The sequence below is a fragment of the Rhodotorula paludigena genome (assembly GCF_050403205.1).
Source record: "Rhodotorula paludigena JCM10292 DNA, Rt_paludigena_JCM10292v1_ctg8, whole genome shotgun sequence".
In the NCBI taxonomy this organism is placed as follows: domain Eukaryota; kingdom Fungi; phylum Basidiomycota; class Microbotryomycetes; order Sporidiobolales; family Sporidiobolaceae; genus Rhodotorula; species Rhodotorula paludigena.
Genome location: NW_027481450.1, coordinates 39,072 through 60,923, shown reverse-complemented (window position 1 = coordinate 60,923; position 21,852 = coordinate 39,072). Strand labels below are relative to the sequence as shown.

Here is a 21,852-nt window from a genome sequence, read left to right as displayed (position 1 = left end):
TTCGCGAGACCCAATTGACATTCGGTTGACCCCCGCACCGCCCCCTTGAGCTCTTTCCGCTGCTGCTGTTCTGCGCACACCGCAGGCGAGGCCGTAGTGACGCGCTCGCAGGCTCAGAGAATATTGCAGCTAGCTTTACACGCGCGCGCACCATGCCTCGGAACTTCAAAGCCGAGCGTCCGCCGCGCAAACGCGACGAGGACGACGATGACGGCGAGGGCGAGGGCGAGCTCCAGCAAGCGCGCCCAGACGACCTCGAGAAGCCTCCCGGCATCGAGAACGGACCGACCCCACCCTTTGGCGTCGTGTGCGAGCTGTTTGAGCACTTCGAGTCGATCACCCGCAACAAGCACAAGAAGCACGAGAAGAAGGCCGACATTCTCCGTCGAGTCTTCGAGGTGCGCTTGACTGCACTGTAGAGCCCTGTCAGGCTCGCGCTGACCCGCTCGCGACTCCCGCAGAGATGGCGTGAGGAGACGGGCCCGGACCTCTACCCGCTCATCCGCCTCATGCTGCCCGAGGTGCGGCGTAATCGGCTTCTTCAGAAGGCGTATAGTGCTCACAGAGCGTACTTCGATTCTCAGCGCGACAACCGCCGCCGCACGTACAACCTCAAGGAGCAGAAGCTCGCGAAAGCGATTGCCAACGCTCTCGACCTTCCGCCGCACAGCTCGGATGCGCTCAAGCTCATCAACTGGAAGGTCCCGACGGCTCAGGACGTGCGTGAGACTTAGTCACGTGAGCTCAGCCGTCCTGAGACTTACGCTTCGTTCCGCAACAGCCTGCCGCCGGCGAGTTCGCGTGCGCATTTCGCTCATCCGGTGTCGCCATGTCGTTCTGCTAACCGTGTACCTGCAGCTCGGTGGCCAAGGATGTCATCAAGTCGCGCTCGATGGTCGTGCACCGTATCAGCCCGACGACGGTCGACGAGGCCAACCAGGTGCTCGACGACCTCGCCTTCACGAGGCAGGGCCCGACGGACGAGAAGGGCAACAAGCGCAGCCTGATGTGCGTCTTTTCGACTCAGCGCTCTTTGACCGGTGCTGATTGCGTCCGTTTCCACAGCGAGGAGCATTCGCGCATCCTCCGCCGCTGCACCTCGAAGATGACCCCGAACGAAATGAAGTGGCTTATACGCATCATCCTCCGCGGTGCGTCGAAACCCTTTCAGATGATCCGCTCCCGCACTAAGTAATGACTGGCGCAGACCTCAAGATCGGCATGGGCGAGAAGACCATCTTCGACAGCCTGCACCCAGACGCCAATTCGCTCTTCAACACGTGTTCGGACATCAAGCGCGTGTGCTGGCAGCTGTACGACCCGCACAAGCACCTTAAACACGAGGTGAGCCGCCCCGAGATTCGCTGCCCCGCTCTTTCGCTGACACCGTCAACTCTAGGACTTCACCGTCACGCCCGGCAGCGACTTCCGCCCCATGCTTTGCTGGCGCAACCAGCGTAGTCTCTCGGACGTGATCAAGGCGATGCGCGTTTCGCGTGGCACGGCCGACCCGAACCGTGTACTCAAAGAGGGCGAATACGCATCCAACGAGTTCATCGTCGAGGAGAAGCTCGACGGCGAGCGCATCCAGCTGCACAAGCTCGGCGACGAGTACCACTACTCGTCGAGGAGGGCGAAGGACTACACGTACCTGTACGGCAAGGACAGCCGGTCCGGGTCATTGACGCCGTTCATCCAGGACTGCATCAACCCCGAAGTCGAACAGTGCGTCCGACTCGTCCGCGCTTTCGCACAGCTGTTGAACGTTTTCGGACCTCAGGATCGTGCTCGACGGCGAGATGCTCGTGTGGGACCCGACGATCGAGAAGTACATGCCGTTTGGCAACCTCAAGACCTTCGCGCTCACCAAGACTCCGCACATCGGCCCAAACGACCCGCGTCCCTGCTGTGCGTCTCCGCTGTGCTACTCGATTGCGCAGCACTGACTCAGTCTCGCCCACGCAGTCAAGGTCTTCGACATCCTGTATCTCAAGGGCAAGAACGGTGAAGGCAGGGCGCTCATCAACCATTCGTTGTGGCAGCGCAAGCAGATGCTCGCACGCATGATCACGCCGAAGAAGGGCGTTATCGAAATCGCCGACTGCGCCAAGGGCAAGTCGGTGGAGGACATTCGCGAGTATCTCATGCGCATCCTGGAGGAGCGGTACGTGCGACTTCCTCTTGCTCGGCTCAATTCGCACGCATTGACTCGCCTTGCTATGCGGCAGCGGCGAGGGTCTCGTGGTCAAGAATCCGCAGTCGTTTTACGCTCTCGGCGGCCGCGAGACGTCTTGGATCAAGATCAAGCCCGGTACGCCTCCTCGCAATCCGTCACCCCTCGTTGAGAGCTCACTCCGCTCTACTGCAGAATACATGGACGAGCTTGGCGAGAAGATTGACGGGCTTGTCGTCGGCGGATACTGGGGCCAGGGTCGCCGCGGCGGGCTGCTCGCTTCCTACCTGATTGGGCTCCGTGAGGAGGTCGACGGGCAGATGATGTATGCACATCTTCAGGCAAGCACCCGGGACCTGTGCTGACGAGCTTGCCACGGCAGCATCCGCTCCTTTGCCAAGGTCGGCTCGGGTCTCGCTCGCTCCGACTATGCCTGGATCATGTGCGTATGTACCCAATCCTGACACCACGCCATGACGACTGACTTGAGCTCATCCACAGCGAGAACAAGGCGGACAAGTGGATCGAGTTCGACCGCAAGAAGCCCGAGACGGTCCCGTCTTGGTTTAAGACGGTGAGCGAATGGCCCGACGTGCTGATTGCGCCGGAGGAGTGCGTCTTCTGGCTCTACCTATCGCTCGTACGGAAGACTGACCTGCGACCCGTATAGCTCGTTCATCATCGAGGTCAAGGCGGCCGAGATTGTCGGCGGCGGTGAGCTACTCTGACGCTTGCTCGCAACCTTTCCGAGCTGACAAGTCGCAATATCAGCTGAGTATGGCGCCGGCATGACGCTTCGGTTCCCCCGTACGCTGGCACCGAACACTGTCTCAGTCACTCGTCGCTGATCCAACTTGCTTCTTGAAGGCGCTGTCAAGATCCGTGACGACCTGAACCAGATCAAGGACTCGTGCGACTTTGCCAGTACGTCAACGCGATTAGTATACATGTACACCTACTGACAGCCGAGTGCAGCGGCTTTGGCTTTCCGCAGCATGCCCAAGAAACGTGCATTCGGCGATGATTTGAGGTGCGCATACTGCGCTAATCGCTTCCGCTCCTGAAGCTAACTCGGTAGTGTCGCTCTGCTAGTGCGAAGAATAAGACAGTGCGCACGGGACGCTCGACGAAAGCGCGCTCCGTCTCGACCGCGGTCGGCAAGGTCGAAGCCAAGTCGAGCATCTTCGTCGGCATTACGTTCTGTGCGCCCGCTCGCTTCGCCGAGTACGCCAGATCTACACTGACTGACGCGTGTGCCCTGCAGTCATCTTCTCGACCAAGCCCGCCGAGCTCAAGGACGAGCTGCAGAAGAAGATCGTCGAGCATGGCGGCAACTTCATGCAGAAGATCCCGTCCGAGGAGCTTGATCGCATTGTCATCGCGTCAGAATATAAGGGTGCGTTCAGCCTGCCATTTCTTCAAGTCGGTGCACTCGCTCACACGGGATCTCGATGAAGGCATCTCGAGCCGGAAGGGCGGTAAGAACCTTGACGTCTACCACCCGGACTGGATTCTCGAGAGCATCCGCAAGGAACGTCGCCTCCCGCCGCTCAAGCGGTGAGTGTCTTCTCAGGTCGGTCGCCCGCGTCGGTCTGTCCTGACTCCTTGCCTGCGCCGCAGCTATCTCGTGCATGCGAGCGAAGAGACTGCTGCCTCGGACGACTACAAGGCGGAAGAGGACGGCATGGAGGGCTTGGACGTGATCGAGACGGAGGAGGCGCCGACGCAGACGAGCCAACTCGCCGCGCCCTTCCTGCCGGAGCGGGACCGCGGCTGGCGCGGCGAAGACGTCGAGGACAGCGAGGACGACCCAGAGACTGAGGACGACGAGGAGAAGGAGCGCAAGCAAGCGGTGCAGCAGGCGTCCGACTCGGAGGACCAAGGTCCCGCCTCGCCTTTCGACGTCAGTCTGTTCACCCGCCGCGGCACGCTGCCCGCCGAGGTCAACAAAGTGAATCAGGACGTCGGACGCATGCAACTCGACTCGACGGAGAACAGCCAGAAGGAGGAAGACCTGGCCAAGGTCGACAAGCTCAAGCTCGACCCTGATGCGCTCACGGATGCGCCCGTCGGCCTGGTGCCTGCTGAGGGCGATGCGCGCGAGTTCGACCCGGACTTCCTCTTCCGTCCGCTCGTCGCTTACTTTGACACGGCGCCCTCGGCGGTCAAGAACGGCTTGACCGAGTCGGACAAGCCCGCTCGCGTGCAGGCACGCGCCGACTCGAGGTCCGTCATGGCGTATGCTCCATGCCCTGCTTGATCACTAACCACTGAACGTGTGCGCACAGTCTCGACAAAGCTCGCGAAGGTGCGTCACAGCAAGCCTCGCTGATGTGGTGTGCCTGCTGCGCTAACTCTTTCGAATGCAGCCTTCGTCGCAAATCACGGCACCATGACCGACGACCTCGCCGACCCGAAGCTCACGCACATTATCGTGACCAAGCTCGTCCCCGAGCGATACAAGGAGCTCATCAAGCGCACGAGCGAGTGCGTCGCAGGCTTCTTGCCTTTCTCTTCCCCGTCCAGCATTGATGTTCCCTTGTCGCTGCAGGCCGAGGTACCGCCGCCTCGTTACGACCGAATGGATCGACGCGAGCATCGAGGAGGAGGGACTGATGGATGAGGACGACTTCAAGCCGTGAAGTGAATGAGGGCGAGGAGCCCGCTTTTGAGTGCCCGCCTGTTTCCGTGCCGTGCGTTACCGCAGTAGTGCCTTTTGTTGCTTGAACATATACGCCAACGCCTTTGCAACCGTCTCAAGTGCGAACAGCCTTCGTGAGGGAGGCGGAGCGTGCTTCTGCAGAAGCATGTAGAGCGCTAGACCAGTCAGGTGGGCCGTGTGCCCTGTCATCAAGAGCAAAGCGCGGAGTGAGAGAAGGACATAGTGATGACAGGCAAATATATTCGGTACAGCGCGGCCCAATCCAGCTCCAGCACCGGTCTCAGACCAAGTGTCCCGGCGCCCGTCCTGGACCCTTTCCGTCCAGATCCTCAGGTTCCCCCACCCCCACAGAGCCCTCGCCATCATCTTCGTCCTCGTCGTCGTCCTCGCGCTTCTCGTGCTGCGGGAGCAGGTCGCCGATACGGAGGCGGAGGAAGCCGCCGAGATCGCCGTCGCCCGTCTTGACCGTGAGTTCGCGCTACAATCGCGGACATTACAGTGCGGGTTAAGAGGATGGCAGAGGCCGAGTTCGGGTGCCATAGCGGGCAAGTTGGTATCGAGGGCGGGATTGAAAGGGCGAGACGATGAAACGGTCAACGCTGCGTCCGCTGAGCGACTTGACAACCGGAGGGAGCAAATTTGGCTACTTACCGTGCGGTGAAGACTCTCGATGGCGTCGACACGGTCGCGCGTCGTGTCCAACTGCGAGAGCGTGCGGCATAGGCGAGTCAGCCGGTACTCTTGCGAGGTCTCGTTGCAAAGTCAAGCCCCATCGCCCCGGGCGGGGCATGCAGGAGAGGAGGCAACGGAAACCAAGACGCACGTCCTCCTGGAAGCCTTCCTGGCTGACAATGTCCTTGAACGCGCTCAGCATCAAGCGGCTGTCGGGTCGCACGTGGTGGTAGCGATCGACGTTGATGATGTGCCAGGCGTCCTGTGATGCGTAGCAGCCCGTCAGCTCCGAGATCCTCCCGGGCTTTGACTGTATGGAAGGTCTGGAAGGAGGAGGCCGTTCACGCACGAGGTCGACGATGTAGTCGGGTCGGGTCATGATGATACGCTGCGAAGGATGCGCTCAGGTCAGCAACACTTGCTTATAATTGCCAGTGAAGAATGCGCAGACGCACCGCCTCGCCGTACGTGACCTTGGGGTCGAGCTCGTCAGGCAAGACGTTGAGAAGGTCAAGCTCGATCGCCTCCTTAGTCTCCTCCGCGTCAAGCGGCTCCTCGATCTTCTTGACGGCCGTGATCATCTCGGGCGAGGCGCGCTCGGCGCGCTTGGCAAACTCCTGGAAGAGGAGGAACGAGCACGAAGCCTCCTTCATCGAGTCCATCACGTCGTCGTCGTGGTCGGGGATCATGCCGAGCCTGCGGTATCTCGGAAATCAGACACGACTCGTTCCTCCCTGATCAAGCAGACGAAGCGCAACGCACCGCGACAGGAGCCACTCCTTCTCCTCCTGTACGAGCCCGAGCGCCGCCTCCTCCATGTCGTCCCGCTTGACGACCTTGCTCAAGTACGAGAGCCTCCCGCCGATAAGGTCCCAGATGCGCAAGCTCTGCGCCTTGGTGACGGGCGGCTTGTCGGGGTACAATCGCGCGTGCGTGCCCGAGAGGAACGTGTGCGTCTCGAACGGCGTCAGGTCGCGGATCGAGAGGACGTGCATGCGCGTCGCGCTGCGCTTCAGGTGCGCGTAGACGTGGAAGTTGTCCGTCAGGAAGATGGTCGTCAGGACGCCGGCTTGCGCCCAAGACTCGGCGCGCTGCTGCAGCATGTGCAGGAGCGAGTGGCCGTCTTCGTCCTGCAATAGGCCGAGTCACAAGTCAGATTGACGAGCCACTGGTGCAGAGTGATCGAGCTACATACGTCATGGATGAAGTGCGAATTCTGCAGGATCAGGACCATCGGGCGGTTCCGCCGCTTGCGAAAGCGGATCGCGGCCTGTTTCAAGGGAAGACGATCAGCCTGGTCCAGACGCGGGAGGGCCAAGAGGTCGACGCCCGGGACGCACCTTCTCCAGCTTGGCAAGCGCGCGCTCGATGTCGAGGATGGGTCCCGCTTCGCGAGGATCGCGGCGCTGGAACAAGCCGGCGAACGAGTCCTGCACGACAAGCTCTATCAGCCGTCATGCGCCTGCTCCGACGCCCTCGAGGACACGCACCTCGTTGTACTCGAAGTCGAGCGCCTTGCCGAGGCGGAGGCGTACGACTTCTGGGTCCTCATGCGCCTCGAGCATGGCGCAACCGTCGGCCTCGTTGGCGATCATGGCGTCGAGGAGCATGCTCGTCTTGCCCACGCCCTTAGGCCCCATGATCAGGAGGTCTGCGAAGTACAGTGTTCAGTCTGTATTGGCAGAGGGTCGAGAGGAGGGAGGAAAGCGGCGACGCACACTCTCCCGAGATTTCGCCATTGATGATCTTGTCGATGTAGTCCTGCTCCTTGCGCCGCACCCGGCCCTTGCGCACGGTGCCGTCCGACTCGCGGGCAGTTGCGCGCGCCAGCTCGAGAACAGGGTCGTAGCCGCGAGCGAAGGCCCGCTCAATCTTGCGAAGGACCTCCCACTTGTACCTTGTTCGAGGGAGAGAAAGAGTCAACGGGCGAGCAGACGTACGAAGGAGAGCAGTGCGCACCAGTAGTGGTAGCACAGGCCTGCACCGGCGACGAGGAGGATACCTGCACGTGCCGGATAAACGCGAGGACGACGAAGGTCAGCGACAGCACTGCGTGGTGCAGTCTGACCGCGCGCAGAGCGTCCCGGTGAGCTGTACGCACCTCCGGCAGTGGCAATCGCGCTGTCCCAGGCCGAGTTGCCTCCCGCTCCTCCTCCTCCTCCTCCTCGCTCGGGTCCGCCGGGCCCTCCCGGCCCACCGTTCGCTCCGCCAGAAGACCCTGCCTCGCGGTCGTCCTTGTCAATGTCGTACTGGGTGACCTGGTAGCCCACTTGAGGTGCAACGGCGTTGTTGGCGATGGCTCGTGCAGCCCAGGGCCGTTGTGGGGTGAAGCGCTGCAGCAACAACGGGCGCAGGAGAGGGCGGGATGCTCGCGGGAGCATGACGGGCTAGATCAGCACAGTCTACCGGGCCCTCGTCCAGCCGAATCTGTGCCCCGAGTCGCGCAGCAACTCGTCGTCGTCGTCGCCGCTTCCGCTCTCTCGCTCTCGGTCCTCGTCCCTCTCGCGCGCGCCAGGGCTGGGCGGGGCGCAGCGAGGCCCGCACACGATGCCTAGCGATCTCAAGGCGAGCGAGCAGCTCCCGCAGTCGCAGCAGCAGCAGCGCAAGACGAGCTACTCGCACCTCCTCCCCTCGCCCGCGTCGACGCCCTCGTCCCGCGCAGGCTCGCCCGCTCCGCTCCCGCCCGACGCGCACTTTGCCTACTCGACCCAGCTCGTCCGCCACCACGAGCCAGACGCCATCGTCGACTTTGGCACCGCCGCGTCTCACGCTCTCGACGACCTCAAGCACCAGGTCACCTCGCGCTTCACCGCCTATGATCCCGTGGATGGTGGCTCTGCTCCGTCGAGCAGCTCCCAGGGCGGGCCCTCGGCTTACCCGCCCGCCGCGCACGGCAGTTCGGGGCCCGGCGGGTACTCGCACCACCCGTTCGCGCACACCACCTCGCCCCTCACGCCTTCTGCGCACTTTGCTACCCAGTCTATCGCCCAGGCGCTCTCGGCGCTCAGCACGAGCGCGAGCCAGGGCCTCGACGCCGCAAAAGTCCCCGCAATCCGCGAGCTGTCGGGCCCAAACGAGTTCGAGGTTGCGGCAGAGGACCCCGTGTGGAAGAAGTTTGTCGGCAAATTCTATGAGGACCCGCTCATCCTGCTCCTCCTCGCAAGCGCCGCCGTGAGCGCTGTCGTGGGCAATTACGACGACGCGGCGAGCATCATCATGGCTATCATCATCGTCGTGACCGGTGCGTGCTTCCTTGCGCTCCTTGTGTTGCTTCTATCGTTGACGAAGCTGCCCCACAGTCGGCTTCGTGCAGGAGCAGCGCTCAGAGAAGTCACTCGAAGCGCTCAACAAGCTCGTTCCGCATTACTGCCATCTCATTCGGTACCTCCTCTCCCGTTTGCTCTCTTTCTCTTAGCACTCGCTCACAACCCTGAATACTTCCAGGAACGGCCGTAAGAGCACCCAGCTCGCCAACGTCCTTGTTCCTGGCGATCTCGTCACCTTCCACACGGGCGACCGCATCCCCGCCGACCTGCGCCTAACGCAAGCGCACGGCCTTGAGATCGACGAGTCGACGCTGACGGGCGAGACGCGCCCCGCGCGCAAGCAGACGGACGCCATCACCGAGGCCGGCGCGGTAGGCGTCGGCGGCTTGCCCATCAGCGAGCGGAGCAACATTGCGTTCATGGGGACGCTCGTGAGGAGCGGGAGGGGAGAGGGCGTCGTCGTCGGGACGGGCGTGCAGAGCGAGTTTGGCGTCGTGTTCAGCATGATGCAGGAGGTGCGTCTTGTCGGCTCTCCGGTCCCGTCTCACACATCTGCACACATACTCTTGGGCGCCTCAGGTGCGGCGGTAAGAACTTGAGCTGACGCTCGCGATCGCACAGGTCGGTGACAAGAAGACGCCGCTTCAGATTGCGATGGACGAGCTCGCCAAGCGCCTCTCGGCCATCTCGTTTGGCGTGATCGGCGTCATCTGCTTGATCGGCGTGTGGCAGAAGCGCAGCTGGCTTGAAATGTTCACCATCGGCGGTAAGTCTAGTCTCCTGTGCGAGGATGGCATGCGCGTCGGCTCCATGACCTCGGCCTCGGCGCTCACGCGGTGTCTTCGCACAGTCTCGCTCGCCGTCGCCGCCATTCCTGAAGGTCTGCCCATCGTTGTCACCGTCACGCTCGCTCTGGGCGTGTTGCGTATGTCGAAGCGCAGCGCCATCGTCAAGAAGCTGCCGAGTGTCGAGACACTCGGCAGTGTGAGCGTGATCTGTTCGGACAAGACGGGTGCGCGCTTCGACTGCTTCTCCTCTGCTTGTCTCCCACCAATCGCTCAACCTCGCAGGCACCCTGACGACCAACGTCATGACGGTCACCAAAGCGTACACGGTCGACGCCGGCATCTTTGACCTCGACCACAGCGCACCAATGCTCTCGCCGGACGAGGCGCGCGCCAAAGTCTTCCTCGTCGGCAACCTGTGCAACCACGCGCATTCGGACAAGGGCAAGTATCACGGTCAGGCGACCGAGGTGGCGCTCATGAACGTCCTAAAGACCGTCGGTCTGAGCGATCAGCGCCCCTCTTTCACGCGCAAGGCCGAAGTCGCCTTCAGCTCCGAGACCAAGTCGCAGTCCGTCACGGGCGCGTTCACGCACGCGCCCGCGGGCACGCCCGATACGACGTACCTTTCTGGCGCGCTCGAACCCGTCCTCGCGCGCTGCAGGTCGTACCTACGCACCGACGGCTCGACAGCGCCGCTCGACCCGGGCGTGGCCAAGCTCGTGCAGTCCAAGGCGATCGAGCTGGCTTCGCTCGGCCTGCGCGTCGTCGCCATGGCCTTCGGGCCCGACCCAGACGCGCTCGCGTTCGCCGGGTTCCAGGGCATGATGGACCCGCCGAGGCCGGGCGTCGCCGAGGCCATTACCAAGCTGAGCGCGGGCGGGATCCACGTCGTCATGATCACGGGCGACAGCGAACAGACGGCCGTCGCGATCGCGCGACAGCTCGGGATCCGCACGACGTCGGGCGGGAACCGCGCGGGTGTGCTCACGGGCAAAGAGATTGACCTGCTAAGCCAGCGCCAGCTTGCGGACCGGATAGGCGGCGTAACCGTGTTTGCGAGGACGACGCCGAAACACAAGATGGCCATCATCGAGGCGTACCAGTCGCGAGGAGCAGTCGTGGCAATGACGGGCGATGGAGGTCCGTTACTTCCGCCTCGAATTGTCGCGGCTCTTCGCTGACTCGCTCTTGTGCTTGCAGTCAACGATGCACCAGCTCTGCGTATGGCGGATATCGGCGTGTCGATGGGACGAGGAGGGACGGACGTCGCGAAGGAGGCGGCAGATGTCATCCTCGTCGATGACAACTTCGCCACGCTGCTGCCAGCCGTCGAGGAGGGCAAGGGTGTGCCTCGAGCCGTACGACTCCTTCGAGGAAACGCTGACGTAGGCTGGACACGCAGGCATCTTCGTCAACATCCAGAACTTCCTTTGCTTCCAGCTCTCGACCGCTGTCGCCGCTCTCTCCCTCATCACCCTGTCGACCGCATTTGGGCTTCCAAACCCGCTCAACGCCATGCAGATCCTCTTCATCAACGTCATCATGGACGGGCCACCGTCTCAGTCGCTCGGCGTCGACCCCGTCGACCGCGAGGCAATGAAACGCCCGCCTCGTCCGAAGAAGGCCCCCATCCTGACGCGGCGATTGCTGTATCGCGTTGCCTTCTCGGCGAGTATCATCATCTGTGGCGTTCTCTTCGTCCTCGCCCGCGAGCTTGGCGACGGCACCGACCTGGCGCGAGATCAGACGATGGTGAGCCCTTTCGATCGCGCCCGCCCCGCCTCGCGCTAATTTCGCTCTTTCTTCAGACCTTCACATCATTCGTCTTCCTCGACCTCGCCTCGGCGCTGCAGAACCGCGGACTTAACGTCCCGCTCCTGCAAGGCGCAGTCAACCGCATGCTCCTCCTCGCCGTCAGCGTCTCGTTCGTCGTCCAGCTCTCGCTCGTCTACATCCCCTTCCTCCAGTCCGTCTTCCAGACGCAGGCGCTCTCGCTCCGCGATCTCTCGGTCCTCCTCACCCTCGGCGGGTGCAGCATGGCGATCCACGAATGGCGCCGGCGTTTTGAGCGTAAGCAGCTCATCGAGGAGGCGTGGACCAATTCACAGGTTGTCTAGTCGCTCCCCTGCTCTCTCTTCCAGTAGATCTGTCTTCCACTCGTGTTTGTACTGCGCATCTCGCTCTCGCTCGCTTCCCTCATCGCATGCAACACTTCGTTGTCGGACCCGCTTTCTGACGCCCGTGGCGCAACCGAGAGACAAAGCTGCGCGTTGCATCGTCCGTATCCTGCTAAAGCGTGCGTTCCACCTCGAGCGCAAAGCTGTCGACCTCAGCCCACTTCTTGCGAGCCTGTTCCTTCCGAAGCTGCGTGTCCTGTAGAAGGCCACGGAGTCAGAGCGGCATCGCCGAGGGGAGAGCCCGAACGGACCGTGTCGTCGCTCGTGTCCTGGTCCCTCGTTTTGCGCGTCCGCTTCGGCGACTTGCCGCCGCCTTTCGACTGCGTAACGGCGCGGGCCCTGGGCTTGCTCTTCGTCTCCTTGCGCGAAGGCTGACGGCTGTGTGTATCTGGGTCAGCTGAGTTGGCGATGATCGAGACTGAAGCGGACGCACTCGTAGTCCGTCTCCTCACTTTCCTCCTCGTTCTCCCTCGTCTTGCCGAACACCTTGGCCCGCTTCGGTAGCATGGCGACGAGCTCCGCCGTCGACACGCCCGTCTGGTCCGCGCCCCCGAAGCTCTCGTCCTGCCGCCTCCCGCTGCTCTTCTTCCGCGTCGAGCGGCGCTTTGGCGGGCTCGCGTGATCCGCCGCATCCTCCGCCGCAGTGCGCTTTTTTGCGGCCGCAGGCGTGCGACGCCTCGGCTTCTTCTGCGTCGAGCTCGCCTCGTCCGGCTCATGCTCGTCCTGCTGCAGCCCGCCCGCTTTGCTCGGAGAACGCAGCACGAGGTCTGCGTTCCCCTTCGCTTCCGCACCCGCCCTCGCACTGCTGCTGCTGCTGCGCGCCGCCGACGCCGCGAGCACCTCGTCGCGCCACTCCTCCACGCGGCTGCGCGAGCGCCTGGGCAGCAGGAGCTCCGGCCGATTCTCCTTGAGTTGCGTCTCGTCCTCGCCCAGAGCGCCAGCGAGCTCGTCAGACGCGGCATCGGCATCGAGGAATGGCGCAGCGGGACGACGAGCGAGCTTAGCGGGGCGGAAGCCGCTTTGCGCTTTGTGCGCCGCAGGAGAGCGGAGCGGAGCAGCGGCGGCGCTGGAGGGGACTCGGCGTGGCGAAGCGCCGGGCTCGCGCGGGAGGCAGAAAGCCGAGGGCGGAAGGCCGGTAGCACGAAGGGATGTGCGCTGCTGAGCGGGGCTCGCAGCCATAACTGGCGCGTCGAGCGACTTCGACGGTGCGGAGGCACCGATCGCGTTGCGCCCTGACTCGTCGGACGCGCGCTTGGCGCGACCTTGCAGCGCGAAGGTACTCGTCTGGGTCGCTCCTCCGACGGGCTCGTCGACGTAGGTCAGGCCCGAGTCGCTGGAGGAAGCGGCAGCGACAGCCGAGCGAGTGGGACGCGAAGCGGTCGCCGGAAGACGGCGATAGCGCGCGAACGAGAAGGGTTCTTCTGCATCGACAGGCGTGTCAGTATCAATCGCATGTCTGTGAGAGCGTACACACCCCCTGCGCCGGATCTGACACCCTCGACCGTCTCTGCACCGCCCCCTTCGATCAAGCGAGGACCAGACAGCTCGTACCCCTCCTGCAGAGCTGCTTCCGCAATCTCATCGAGGTTCACAAGGTCTACAAGCACGGCTGCGAGGCCTTCTGTCCTGCCCAGAGGCTGGGGAAGAGCGATGCCGGGACGAAGAGCTGATGAAGAAGCGGCGGGATCAGCGACAACAACGCCGGCGTTTGAAAGTACGGGTGCACAAGGAGAGCGTTGCTGAGTATCGTTGTCGTCGTGCAAGCTGGCGCTCTGCTCAGCGGGCGCCATCGCGAGCTCACGCCATGCTCTGGTCCAAGGTCAACCTGCGCTCTCGCTTCCTCGCTCTCGTCAGACTCGCCGAGCGACAATGGCCGGCCTGCCAGATCGCTCCAAATGGTACTCTGTGTGCGCTCGTCAGGCTCTGCGCCCCGACCGAGCCGTGCTTACCACTCCTTCGTCCCCTCTACCAGGTCCCTCTCGATCCCCTTTCCCGCCCCCGAGAACGCTACGCTGGTCAAGCGCGTTGTCGAGGTCGACAAGCCACTGCGACCTTCTGAGCTCTCGCGCGAGCTCACGTTGGATGGCTCGACGCTCGTCGCGTGCGCTCGACTCCCTGGCCGCTTCCTCTCCTCCACCTCAGCTGATCCTCCCTTGTTCCCCACAGAAATTTCCGTGCAGCCACGGTGGCACAAGCTCGTGTGGCGCTGGACCACTTCCTATCCGATGTCGAGCTGGTGGTGCAGACCATGCACACCTTTGGCCCGGAGGACATCGTTGGAGCCGGGCGGACCAAGACTGAGCCTACTGCTCCCTCTTTGGAGGTAGGGCTTATGGGCAGTTGGGAGGGTGCACGGTAGCTTTCCCAGTGAGAATTTTGCAGTTGGTAAGTCCCTGAGTGACACCGGCCTTGTGCCTCAGGCCTTGGTTCTGCTTCCTGTAGACACTTGCTAACCTGCTCTCTGCATGTAGAACCATGTTGTGCATTTGTAGCATATACTGGAACCAGTGAAGTACACTAGCCTGCGTGAACAGCAGTGACAATGCTTGCGCTTTCCGTTGTCCTGCGCTCCTTTGCCATGGGTCCGGGCCCAGGCTTCAGGAAATGGCAGCCTGCATGCAAAACAAGAAGACGTGAGAGGCTTGGGAGCCAATGGTCTCTGCAGGCGGCTGTCCAGCTCAACAACAGTGTCTTCCGCGACTCCGCGTCCACAAGCCTTAACAGTTCTGCGTCACCGCACCCCTGACACAGATCCCAAGCAATCAAGCAAAGGAGCCAGAGAGAGCAGGCTTCAATGTCTGCCACATGCGCCAGTGAGAGGAAGGCGTGCTTGAGAGGCCCAGGGTCCGGTCCGCCACGTGTGCAAGATTGAGGGCGTGCCCAGGGTTGAGGCCTTTGTGCTCAATTTCAACCATCAAAGCAAGCTGAAAGAGGTTAAATCCGGTGCATAACTGTGTGAGACAAGGTTCTGAACCACGCAAAACAGGTTGTGGACAGGCCCGCGAGCGAGAGGCTCCGCATTGCTCAAATCGCTCCCCTTTCTCCCTCCTTCCCACCACTTTCCCCCGCCGCATCCTCAAACACTGAGCGCGCAACGTGTACACGCGCGGGTCTTCAGTAGGCATGGTTGGCAGTCCGAGCGTCTTGCTCAAGGACTCGCGCGCCTTGCCCACTGGCGCTGCGCGTCCTGACACAGGCGCCACACAAGACAGCCGTTTCCCAGGCTTGCGCCAAGACCAGAACTCAGTCAAAGCGCCAGCCAAGCCAGAAGGACAAGAAACGAAGGAGATGGCAAACGCGATGGATGCGACAGGAGCGCGCGGTGCAAGACGGACAAGTCCAGCTCCTGATAGTCACCTTGTCAGGGCTGGGCCTGGCAGCCTGCCGGCACAGGCTGTGCAGAAGGTACGTAATGCTTGCCCTCCAGCATGTCTAGCACTAGATTGAGCAGGGTGGGCAGGAGGAGAAGGAGATCAAGTTCCCCACTGATGACCTTCTGGGCTCCTGCTCCCGGCAGATGCGGGCGGCGGAGGTGCTGGACCTCACGCTGTCCGACTCGGACGGCGAGCTCTCGTCCGAGGTAAACTCCGTCGCTGCCCCGTAGAAGCGTCAGACTTGTTCTCATCGTCCCTCGAGCAGCTCACGCCCCGTCTTGCGCCCGCCGCGGCCTCGCCTGGCGCGTCTACGCCCGCCCAGCCCGCGCACTCGCACAAGGAGCCCTCGCCAGCGCGGCGCTCGCCCGCCCAGGTGCCGCGCGACGCTCGCCCCCCGCCTTCACCGCCCGCACCGCTCCTGGGCCCCCTCAAGCCGGCAGACGTCGGGCGCGACGATGGCCTTGCGAGCAAGCGCCGCCGCTCCCATACTCCAGACACGCCGCGCAAGAAGGTGAGCACGCGTATCCTTGCCGATGCCGCCGAGTAGTGCGCGTTGACATCTCGCTCTTGACAGGTCGCCGCCGCTCTTTCGCCTTCCGCAACCTTGAGCCCGCGCAAGAACGCAACGACGAGCACCGCGCGAGCTGATCAGGTACGTCCAAGTGTACAGGAATCAGCAGAAGTTGTCAAAAGCTGATCTCGCTACCGCCTGTCTGCAGCTTGCCTCACCTCCATCGCCTTCAAACGCGCCCAACGGCGTCCAGCAGGCCGAGACGCCTGGAGCAGCTGTTCAGGTACGCATGTGACCTTCCGAGGCGCACAAGCTTGCTACATTTCGCACGCATGCTGAGCCGCTGCCCCGTCGGCTTGCAGATTCCCTCTGCCGCTGAGACTACCGCTCCGAGCCTCAAGCGCACGACGGCAGCATCAGCAGTCAGTCCACCTCTATGATTGCTGGCACGACCCTAGCTCACTCGGAACTCACAGCAGCATGACCCGCTACCAAAGCCTCCGGCTCCTCGCGCTCCTCCATTCCTCAATACCGCCACCGCGCAAGCCCCTTTCGTCAGTCCCCGTCACCGAAATTGCGAGCATCGGCATCATGCTGACTTCCATGCACAAAGACCCCGGCCGCCGGTCCCAAACGCGCCCATGTCCCCGCACCAGCTTGTCCTCCTGCTCCGCCCTCGGCGCCTAGCACTATCGCGCCCACCGCCCCTTCCCATGCGATCTCGGCAGCGCAGCCACCGCCTCAGCATCGCCCACCGCCCCTCCCGCCTGCACAACGCCTGAGCATCCAGGATCCCCTCGGCAAGCAGCCGCCCAAGCGATGTTGCATCCCGCCAAGTCCCCCTCCTCTTCCCAACGGTCCCGCTGCTGCCATCCCCTTTCTCCTCTCGCGCCACCCTCGCCTCAAGCTCATTGCACCTCACCCCGCTTACGGTTTGGTCATCTCGCCGCCAACTAGCCCCGAACTTGACGGCCCGCCGGCCGCTTCCACTTCGCGGCCGCTCCTTCCGCCTGCATCGCCGCCGTCACCGCGAAATCGCCTCGGCCTGGTCGAAACGGGACCCGAGTGGTGGGGCGACCTCGTGCCCGCGCTTGTGGACCAGCCGCACATCGGCGACGATGTCGCGTTCACGGACGCGGTGGAGAACGACCGGGACTGGAAGAAGGGGTTCGAGCCCGAGGCGCTCGACATCGTCTCGTTCCCGCCCGACGTGCGCAAGCGATCGCTGCCGCTGTGGGTCCGCACGACGACGTGGAGGTACAAGCCGCTCGACGACTGCTTGCCCGATCCGTATCGCTTTGATGAGATGCGCCGAGCCGACATTGAGAAGGCGCGCGAGCTTGCGGCGGATGCGGCTGCGCGCGCGAAGAAGGCCAGTGCCGCTCGCGCTCGCGCTGCAGCGGCCGGCTCGTCGGCTGCGGGGGAGGTCAAGGACGAGGAAGCGATGCCGCCGCCGCCCGTCCCGTCGCGCGTCAAAGCGCCGAAAAAGCGGCGCTCGCGCCGGAACGAGACCGAGGCCGAGCTGCAGGCGCGCCTGCGCCGCCTCGACGACGTGTACGACCTCTCGGCGAGCGACTCGTCCGAGGACGACGATGCCCCGACGGTCGGCTTCCGTGCGCTCGCGCTGGCAACCGTCAAGGAGGTGCGCAAGAAGCGCAAGGCCCGCGTCGCGCGCGGCAAGAGCCCGAACGACTCGAGCGGCGACGAAGCCGCTCCCGGTTAAACTCCTTCTCCGCTCTCATCGTCTCGTTTCTCCTTCTACTCTCCAACTCGCTCCTGTTGTTGATCAATCTGTCTACACGCAAACCCCTTGCATACCGATACCACCGTCTTTCCATACCGCTGTTTTTGCCCATCGTCTTTGTCGTGCACTCATCCAGTCGCATCAGCTTAGCCCGCTCGCAATCCGCGTGAGCTCTCTCGTGTCTCGCGATCGAGTCCGGTGGCAATAACATGCTGCGGAAGCATTGCATGTGCGTGTCCCGGAAGCGACCTACTTGAGCTTGTCCTCGAGCCGGACGCCCAAGTTCTCGCTCACGTCCATGCCGAGGCGCTGCATCTTTTCGCGCTGCACGCGGTCCGCTTGCACCTTGCGCAGCTCTTCGAGACGCTGGCGGTCCATGAGCTGCTCGGCGCCCGAGGTCGAGGCGCCGCCGCGGCGTTGCGAAGCGCGAGCGTCTGCAGACATGATTCGGTGAGCGCGAGTCCTAGCCTTCAACCGCAGCTCTAATCATAGCATCGGCTCTAGAGTGCAATGGAGGGAGAGTCTGCGACGCACTTTCGAGGTCCTTGTTGAAGTCGTACGAGTCGTCGCGCGTGACCGTCTCGCCCATGCGGACGGCCGCCATACGCTGCTCGTACTTTTTCAGGTCGTAATACTTCTCATTGGGCAGCGTCCCCGTGTTGTAGTCCTGCAAGACCAGTGTGAGCGAGAGGGACGTGAAAGGCGAGAGCCGAAGGGACGCACCTCCATGAACTCGCGGAAGATTTCCTTCTCCTTCTGCTTCGAGATGACGCCCGGGTTGATGTGCTTCTCGCCGATGAGCCACGCCGAGAACTCGTCACCCTTGGTGTACAAGTCGGCTTCGGTGAGGATGCCGTGTTTGCCCCATTCGACCGTCTTGAGGCCCTTCTTGGCTCGGCGCTTCTCCTCGCGCTGCGGGCATGTACGCGTGAGCACTCTTGGAGAGCCTGAACGAGGTCGAGAGCGGTGACGGACCCTGGCCTTGCGCTCCTTCTTCTCCTCCCTGCGCCGCCTGCGATCCTCCTTGGACTCGCGCCGGTCGTCGCCCGAGTCCGACGAGTACGACCGCGAGCGCGAGCGGTCCCTGCGCCTACTCGAGCGGTGGTGGTGCCGGTCCCTGTCCCTCGAGCGCGACCGTGACCTCGACCTTGACCTCGAGCGGTCCCTCCTGCGCCGGTCATCCCTGCTCCTGCTCCTGCTCCGGCTGCGTTCCCGCTCCTTGCCTCGGTCCCGCGCCCTGTCACGGTCGTCCTCGCGCCTGCTGCGGTCCCGATCGCGGTCGTCGTAGTCGTCGTCGCGGTGAGAGCGGCGGCGCGGAGAGCGGCTCCTCCTGCGCTCGCGGTCGTCGCGGTGGTCGCGGCGAGACTCGTGCCGCGAGCTGGAGCGGTGCGAGCGCTCGCTGCGCCCGTCTGGGCTTGGAGAACGCGGCATCGCCAAAGTGACGGAGACAGAGCCGAGCAAAGAGATGAACGCTTGAGACCGGTCCACCTCCTGCTGCACAGCCAGAAGCAGCTCGACTGAGCACTCCAGACCCTCTCGAGACCACTGCTTCCGCTGCCGGCTTTGCTCTGACTCTCCGCGCTGCTCCGCTCCTCCTCGTCCTCTCTCCGTGAGCCCCACTTCGCCCGAACAGCTTTCCTCTCGCTCTTGACGCCGCCTGCGCAAGTTGCACGTCGTGCGAGGACCCGCAGGTAGCGCCATCGCGCAGACGAGCGATCTGAAGGCTGACTTCCGGTGCCGTCTCCCTCTGCAGCTCGTCGACACTTGTCTGAATTTGTCACCATGGTTCGCTCCCCAGCCTGCGATCCAAAAGAGCGCTTTGCTGATGGTTCTCGCGCAGGCGACCCAGCTGCCGAAGATCACGCACGTTCTCGAGCTCTGCCTCTGTCCGCGCCTTCCCTTCCTTCCGTGCAGGAACCGTCTCGCGCGTGCTGACCCTCCAGTTCGCAGACGCCCGCCACCTCCCGACATCCGTAAACTTCTACTCGTCGACCTTGCGCCTCGGTAAGCCGTACCTCGACACGCCGCGCATGGCCGGCTTCTCGCTTGGCGAGACGACGCTCCTCCTCTTCCAGCGCGGCGCGACAACGGACGACTCGCCCATGCCCGACAACCGCGGTCTCATTCCGGGCCACGGCCTGCCCGGCGGCAGCGAGGCGGACGCGATCAAGCTCAAGACGCATTTCGCGCTCGCGGTCGAGAAGGCCGAAGACCTCGAGGCGTGGGAGCGCGAGTTTGCGGACAAGAGCGTGCGCGTGCTCGGAAAGGTCGAGTGGCCCAAGGGCGGCAAGTCGCTGTACTTTGAGGACCCGGACGGGCATGTTGGCGAGTTAGCGAGCAGGGGAATTTGGCCGCACTACTAGTCAACTCTCAGCTCGTAGCAGTCTCGCTCTTTTGCCATCTCCAGTAGCTGCGCCTGCCTGCAAATGTCTCTTCACACGCAAGCAGTTGGCGCAACTCTATCAACATTGCGCACTCGACCTGATTGCCTCTCGCAGCACCGTCTACACCTCGAGGAGCATCTCGTCCTCGTCCTCCTCGGGCTGCATCCGACTCAGCGGCACGTTGTTGTGCTCGAATGGCTGGTCGTCTCCCGCCGCGAGCGCGGGCGCGCCCTCCTGCGCCGGTTCGGCCTCTTCCGGCGGCGCGTCGACCTGCACGCCCGCAGCACTGACAAACCCAGTCTCGGGGTGCGCGTTCCACTGCGGCGCGGGCGGGAGGTCCTCCGGGGCGGTGCTCGCGTCGAGCTCGGACACAGCCGTGTCGGGCCCCTCTTCGCGCATGAGGAGGTTGACGAGGCGGACCATGGCCTCCTTGACGCCCGGGACGGCCTCCTTGAGGTGCGCCTCCTTGATGACGGGGTAGACGCCGCGCGCGCGCATCGCGTCGCGGTTCGGCCGCGCGGTCGCGAGGAGGACGAGCGTCTCGACGAGGATGAGGCGGATCTGCGCGTCGGGCTCGCGCTGCTTCGACGCCGGCAGGAGCTGCAGCTCGCCCGGGAGCTCGTCCATCACCTGCGATTCGTCAAGCCCGTCAGCTCAGACTGTTTGTGCGCAGCAGAACTGAGTGGGAGGGAGAGGAGGAGAAACGCACGTCCAGGTCAAACTCCTCGTTCCCGCACAGTGGCAGCAGAAGCTGCACAAGCAGGTCGATGCACCCCTCCTCGGCCGGCCCCTCGTTCGACGACGCCACCAGGCGCGTGTGCCCCGCCTTCTCAAACGCCGCGTTCCTGCAGGGGTTCAATGGGCGGAGTCAGCTCGGTTGGCAGGGCGAGCGGCGACGGCAGCGTGGGAGAGTGTAAAGCGCACTTGATGGTCGAGGCGACGCCGCCTCGCCGGATTGTTGACGGGTGCTCGGTGAACGAGATGATCTTTGCGAGAGGCGGCTCGATCGAACGGTCCGGGGTGGAGAGGAGGAAGGCGCGTCCTGCCGGCAGCTGTTGCAGGGATAGCGTCAGCTTTCTGGAAAGCAAAAGGAAGAGTTGGCGGGAGGACACGAGACGACGCACGAGCGAGACGTTGGCAAAGACGGAAGCGAGAAAGTCGTAGTTGGCGTTGGGGTTGTACTTCTTGCCCTCGCCCTTGAGGAACACTTCGAGGAGCAGGTCGAGCGCGGCAATCTCCTCGGTCGACGCCTGCAAGGTCGGCCCTCTCGGTGCTGCTGCCGTGGACGCATCGGCGTCGCCGGCCCCCGCGGTCGCTGACGGCGCATCCGCTGCTGGCGCGTCCTCGACGAGCGAGAACGGGACGCGCAAGCCGAGGATTTGGCGCGAGACTGCGTCGAGCTTGCTCATGTTGGACAGAAGCATGCATGCGAGGTCGGACAGGAGCGCCTTTTCGTCCTGTGTTTCGCGGGCAGTTGACCGGTGAGCGGTGGATTTGGGCTTCTTCGCGCACAACATGACGCACGATGATCATGCGCACGAGCCCGGTAACGAAACCGGGAAGCTTGTGCAAGCGGGTGACGACCTCGAGCGTGCTCGAGAGATTGATGAGGGCCGAGAGGGCGTCGTGGGCGATGAGCTCCTGGTCGGCACACATGGTGGCGAGCTGCTCGATGTGGGCATCGCGGAGGAAGAGCTTGCGTTCGGGAGCATCGGGGGTGGTGTAGGGGCTGTGTGCGGATGGGGTGCAGCAAGTGAGTGCGGGCACGAAGGGACGCCGGGGAAGCGGGGACGGACAGGAGGGATGCGAGTGCGATGCGCCTGACGGGAGCCTGCGGGTCCTGGAGGAAGGAGAAGAGCTCGAGGAGCTGCGCGGTGGTTTGTGCGGCCATGAGCTGATGAGGAAGAGGGGAAAGCGGCGACGGGCTCTGCGCGGGTGGTTCCAAGGGCAGTGCTGATGCAAATGAGTCCCCGGGTGCAGCTGTCTGGTCGGCCAGGCTCTCAGGGCGAGTGGAGACGCGCGAGAGGGTTGCTCGTCCTTCTCAAAAGTTGCGGAGAGCTGAAGTCGCTTCACCTTCGTCGCTCTCTCTGCGCAGAGTCCC

At 63.5% G+C, this 21,852-nt stretch overlaps 9 protein-coding genes across 9 annotated transcripts; 5 read left to right on the top strand and 4 right to left on the bottom strand.

Annotated features, from left to right (window-relative positions):
* Window positions 1–152: 152 nt before the first annotated feature.
* On the top strand, window positions 153–4,815 carry JCM10292_000076 (uncharacterized protein; the record flags this gene model as incomplete). Its single annotated transcript, XM_076647182.1, has 25 exons — window positions 153–398; window positions 462–521; window positions 585–719; window positions 782–801; window positions 859–1,008; window positions 1,066–1,151; window positions 1,208–1,344; window positions 1,400–1,725; window positions 1,781–1,908; window positions 1,966–2,164; window positions 2,229–2,311; window positions 2,369–2,498; window positions 2,556–2,615; window positions 2,675–2,785; window positions 2,844–2,887; window positions 2,945–2,980; window positions 3,041–3,097; window positions 3,149–3,203; window positions 3,266–3,375; window positions 3,438–3,569; window positions 3,631–3,730; window positions 3,794–4,399; window positions 4,462–4,481; window positions 4,543–4,660; window positions 4,725–4,815. The coding sequence occupies 25 exons, from the start codon at window positions 153–155 to the stop codon at window positions 4,813–4,815; spliced, it is 3,240 nt and encodes a 1,079-aa protein (XP_076507109.1).
* Window positions 4,816–5,115: 300 nt separating this feature from the next.
* On the bottom strand, window positions 5,116–7,888 carry JCM10292_000075 (ATP-binding protein; the record flags this gene model as incomplete). Its single annotated transcript, XM_076647181.1, has 12 exons — window positions 5,116–5,313; window positions 5,487–5,537; window positions 5,659–5,769; window positions 5,857–5,895; window positions 5,963–6,203; window positions 6,270–6,637; window positions 6,703–6,777; window positions 6,848–6,937; window positions 6,998–7,158; window positions 7,226–7,404; window positions 7,467–7,509; window positions 7,609–7,888. 12 exons carry the CDS (start codon window positions 7,886–7,888, stop codon window positions 5,116–5,118), a joined length of 1,836 nt encoding a protein of 611 aa, XP_076507108.1.
* A 166-nt stretch (window positions 7,889–8,054) lies between these two features.
* On the top strand, window positions 8,055–11,678 carry PMR1 (Ca(2+)/Mn(2+)-transporting P-type ATPase PMR1; the record flags this gene model as incomplete). The annotated part of the gene is made up of 9 exons (XM_076647180.1): window positions 8,055–8,748; window positions 8,807–8,888; window positions 8,952–9,288; window positions 9,395–9,539; window positions 9,624–9,785; window positions 9,844–10,701; window positions 10,762–10,905; window positions 10,964–11,313; window positions 11,370–11,678. 9 exons carry the CDS (start codon window positions 8,055–8,057, stop codon window positions 11,676–11,678), a joined length of 3,081 nt encoding a protein of 1,026 aa, XP_076507107.1.
* Window positions 11,679–11,850: 172 nt separating this feature from the next.
* JCM10292_000073 (uncharacterized protein) lies at window positions 11,851–13,320 on the bottom strand (the record flags this gene model as incomplete). Its single annotated transcript, XM_076647179.1, has 4 exons — window positions 11,851–11,934; window positions 11,990–12,116; window positions 12,172–13,159; window positions 13,290–13,320. 4 exons carry the CDS (start codon window positions 13,318–13,320, stop codon window positions 11,851–11,853), a joined length of 1,230 nt encoding a protein of 409 aa, XP_076507106.1.
* A 287-nt stretch (window positions 13,321–13,607) lies between these two features.
* Window positions 13,608–14,097, top strand: PCC1 (chromatin DNA-binding EKC/KEOPS complex subunit PCC1; the record flags this gene model as incomplete). The annotated part of the gene is made up of 3 exons (XM_076647178.1): window positions 13,608–13,645; window positions 13,711–13,839; window positions 13,905–14,097. 3 exons carry the CDS (start codon window positions 13,608–13,610, stop codon window positions 14,095–14,097), a joined length of 360 nt encoding a protein of 119 aa, XP_076507105.1.
* A 1,069-nt stretch (window positions 14,098–15,166) lies between these two features.
* Window positions 15,167–17,346, top strand: JCM10292_000071 (uncharacterized protein; the record flags this gene model as incomplete). Its single annotated transcript, XM_076647177.1, has 7 exons — window positions 15,167–15,190; window positions 15,256–15,318; window positions 15,378–15,623; window positions 15,687–15,764; window positions 15,832–15,906; window positions 15,986–16,045; window positions 16,237–17,346. 7 exons carry the CDS (start codon window positions 15,167–15,169, stop codon window positions 17,344–17,346), a joined length of 1,656 nt encoding a protein of 551 aa, XP_076507104.1.
* Window positions 17,347–17,616: 270 nt separating this feature from the next.
* On the bottom strand, window positions 17,617–18,798 carry JCM10292_000070 (uncharacterized protein; the record flags this gene model as incomplete). Its single annotated transcript, XM_076647176.1, has 4 exons — window positions 17,617–17,801; window positions 17,902–18,034; window positions 18,091–18,279; window positions 18,343–18,798. 4 exons carry the CDS (start codon window positions 18,796–18,798, stop codon window positions 17,617–17,619), a joined length of 963 nt encoding a protein of 320 aa, XP_076507103.1.
* A 394-nt stretch (window positions 18,799–19,192) lies between these two features.
* Window positions 19,193–19,730, top strand: JCM10292_000069 (uncharacterized protein; the record flags this gene model as incomplete). Its single annotated transcript, XM_076647175.1, has 2 exons — window positions 19,193–19,253; window positions 19,318–19,730. The coding sequence occupies 2 exons, from the start codon at window positions 19,193–19,195 to the stop codon at window positions 19,728–19,730; spliced, it is 474 nt and encodes a 157-aa protein (XP_076507102.1).
* Window positions 19,731–19,871: 141 nt separating this feature from the next.
* Window positions 19,872–21,642, bottom strand: HGH1 (Hgh1p; the record flags this gene model as incomplete). Its single annotated transcript, XM_076647174.1, has 6 exons — window positions 19,872–20,381; window positions 20,461–20,596; window positions 20,676–20,803; window positions 20,876–21,208; window positions 21,276–21,480; window positions 21,548–21,642. The coding sequence occupies 6 exons, from the start codon at window positions 21,640–21,642 to the stop codon at window positions 19,872–19,874; spliced, it is 1,407 nt and encodes a 468-aa protein (XP_076507101.1).
* Between the last annotated feature and the right edge of the window lie 210 nt (window positions 21,643–21,852).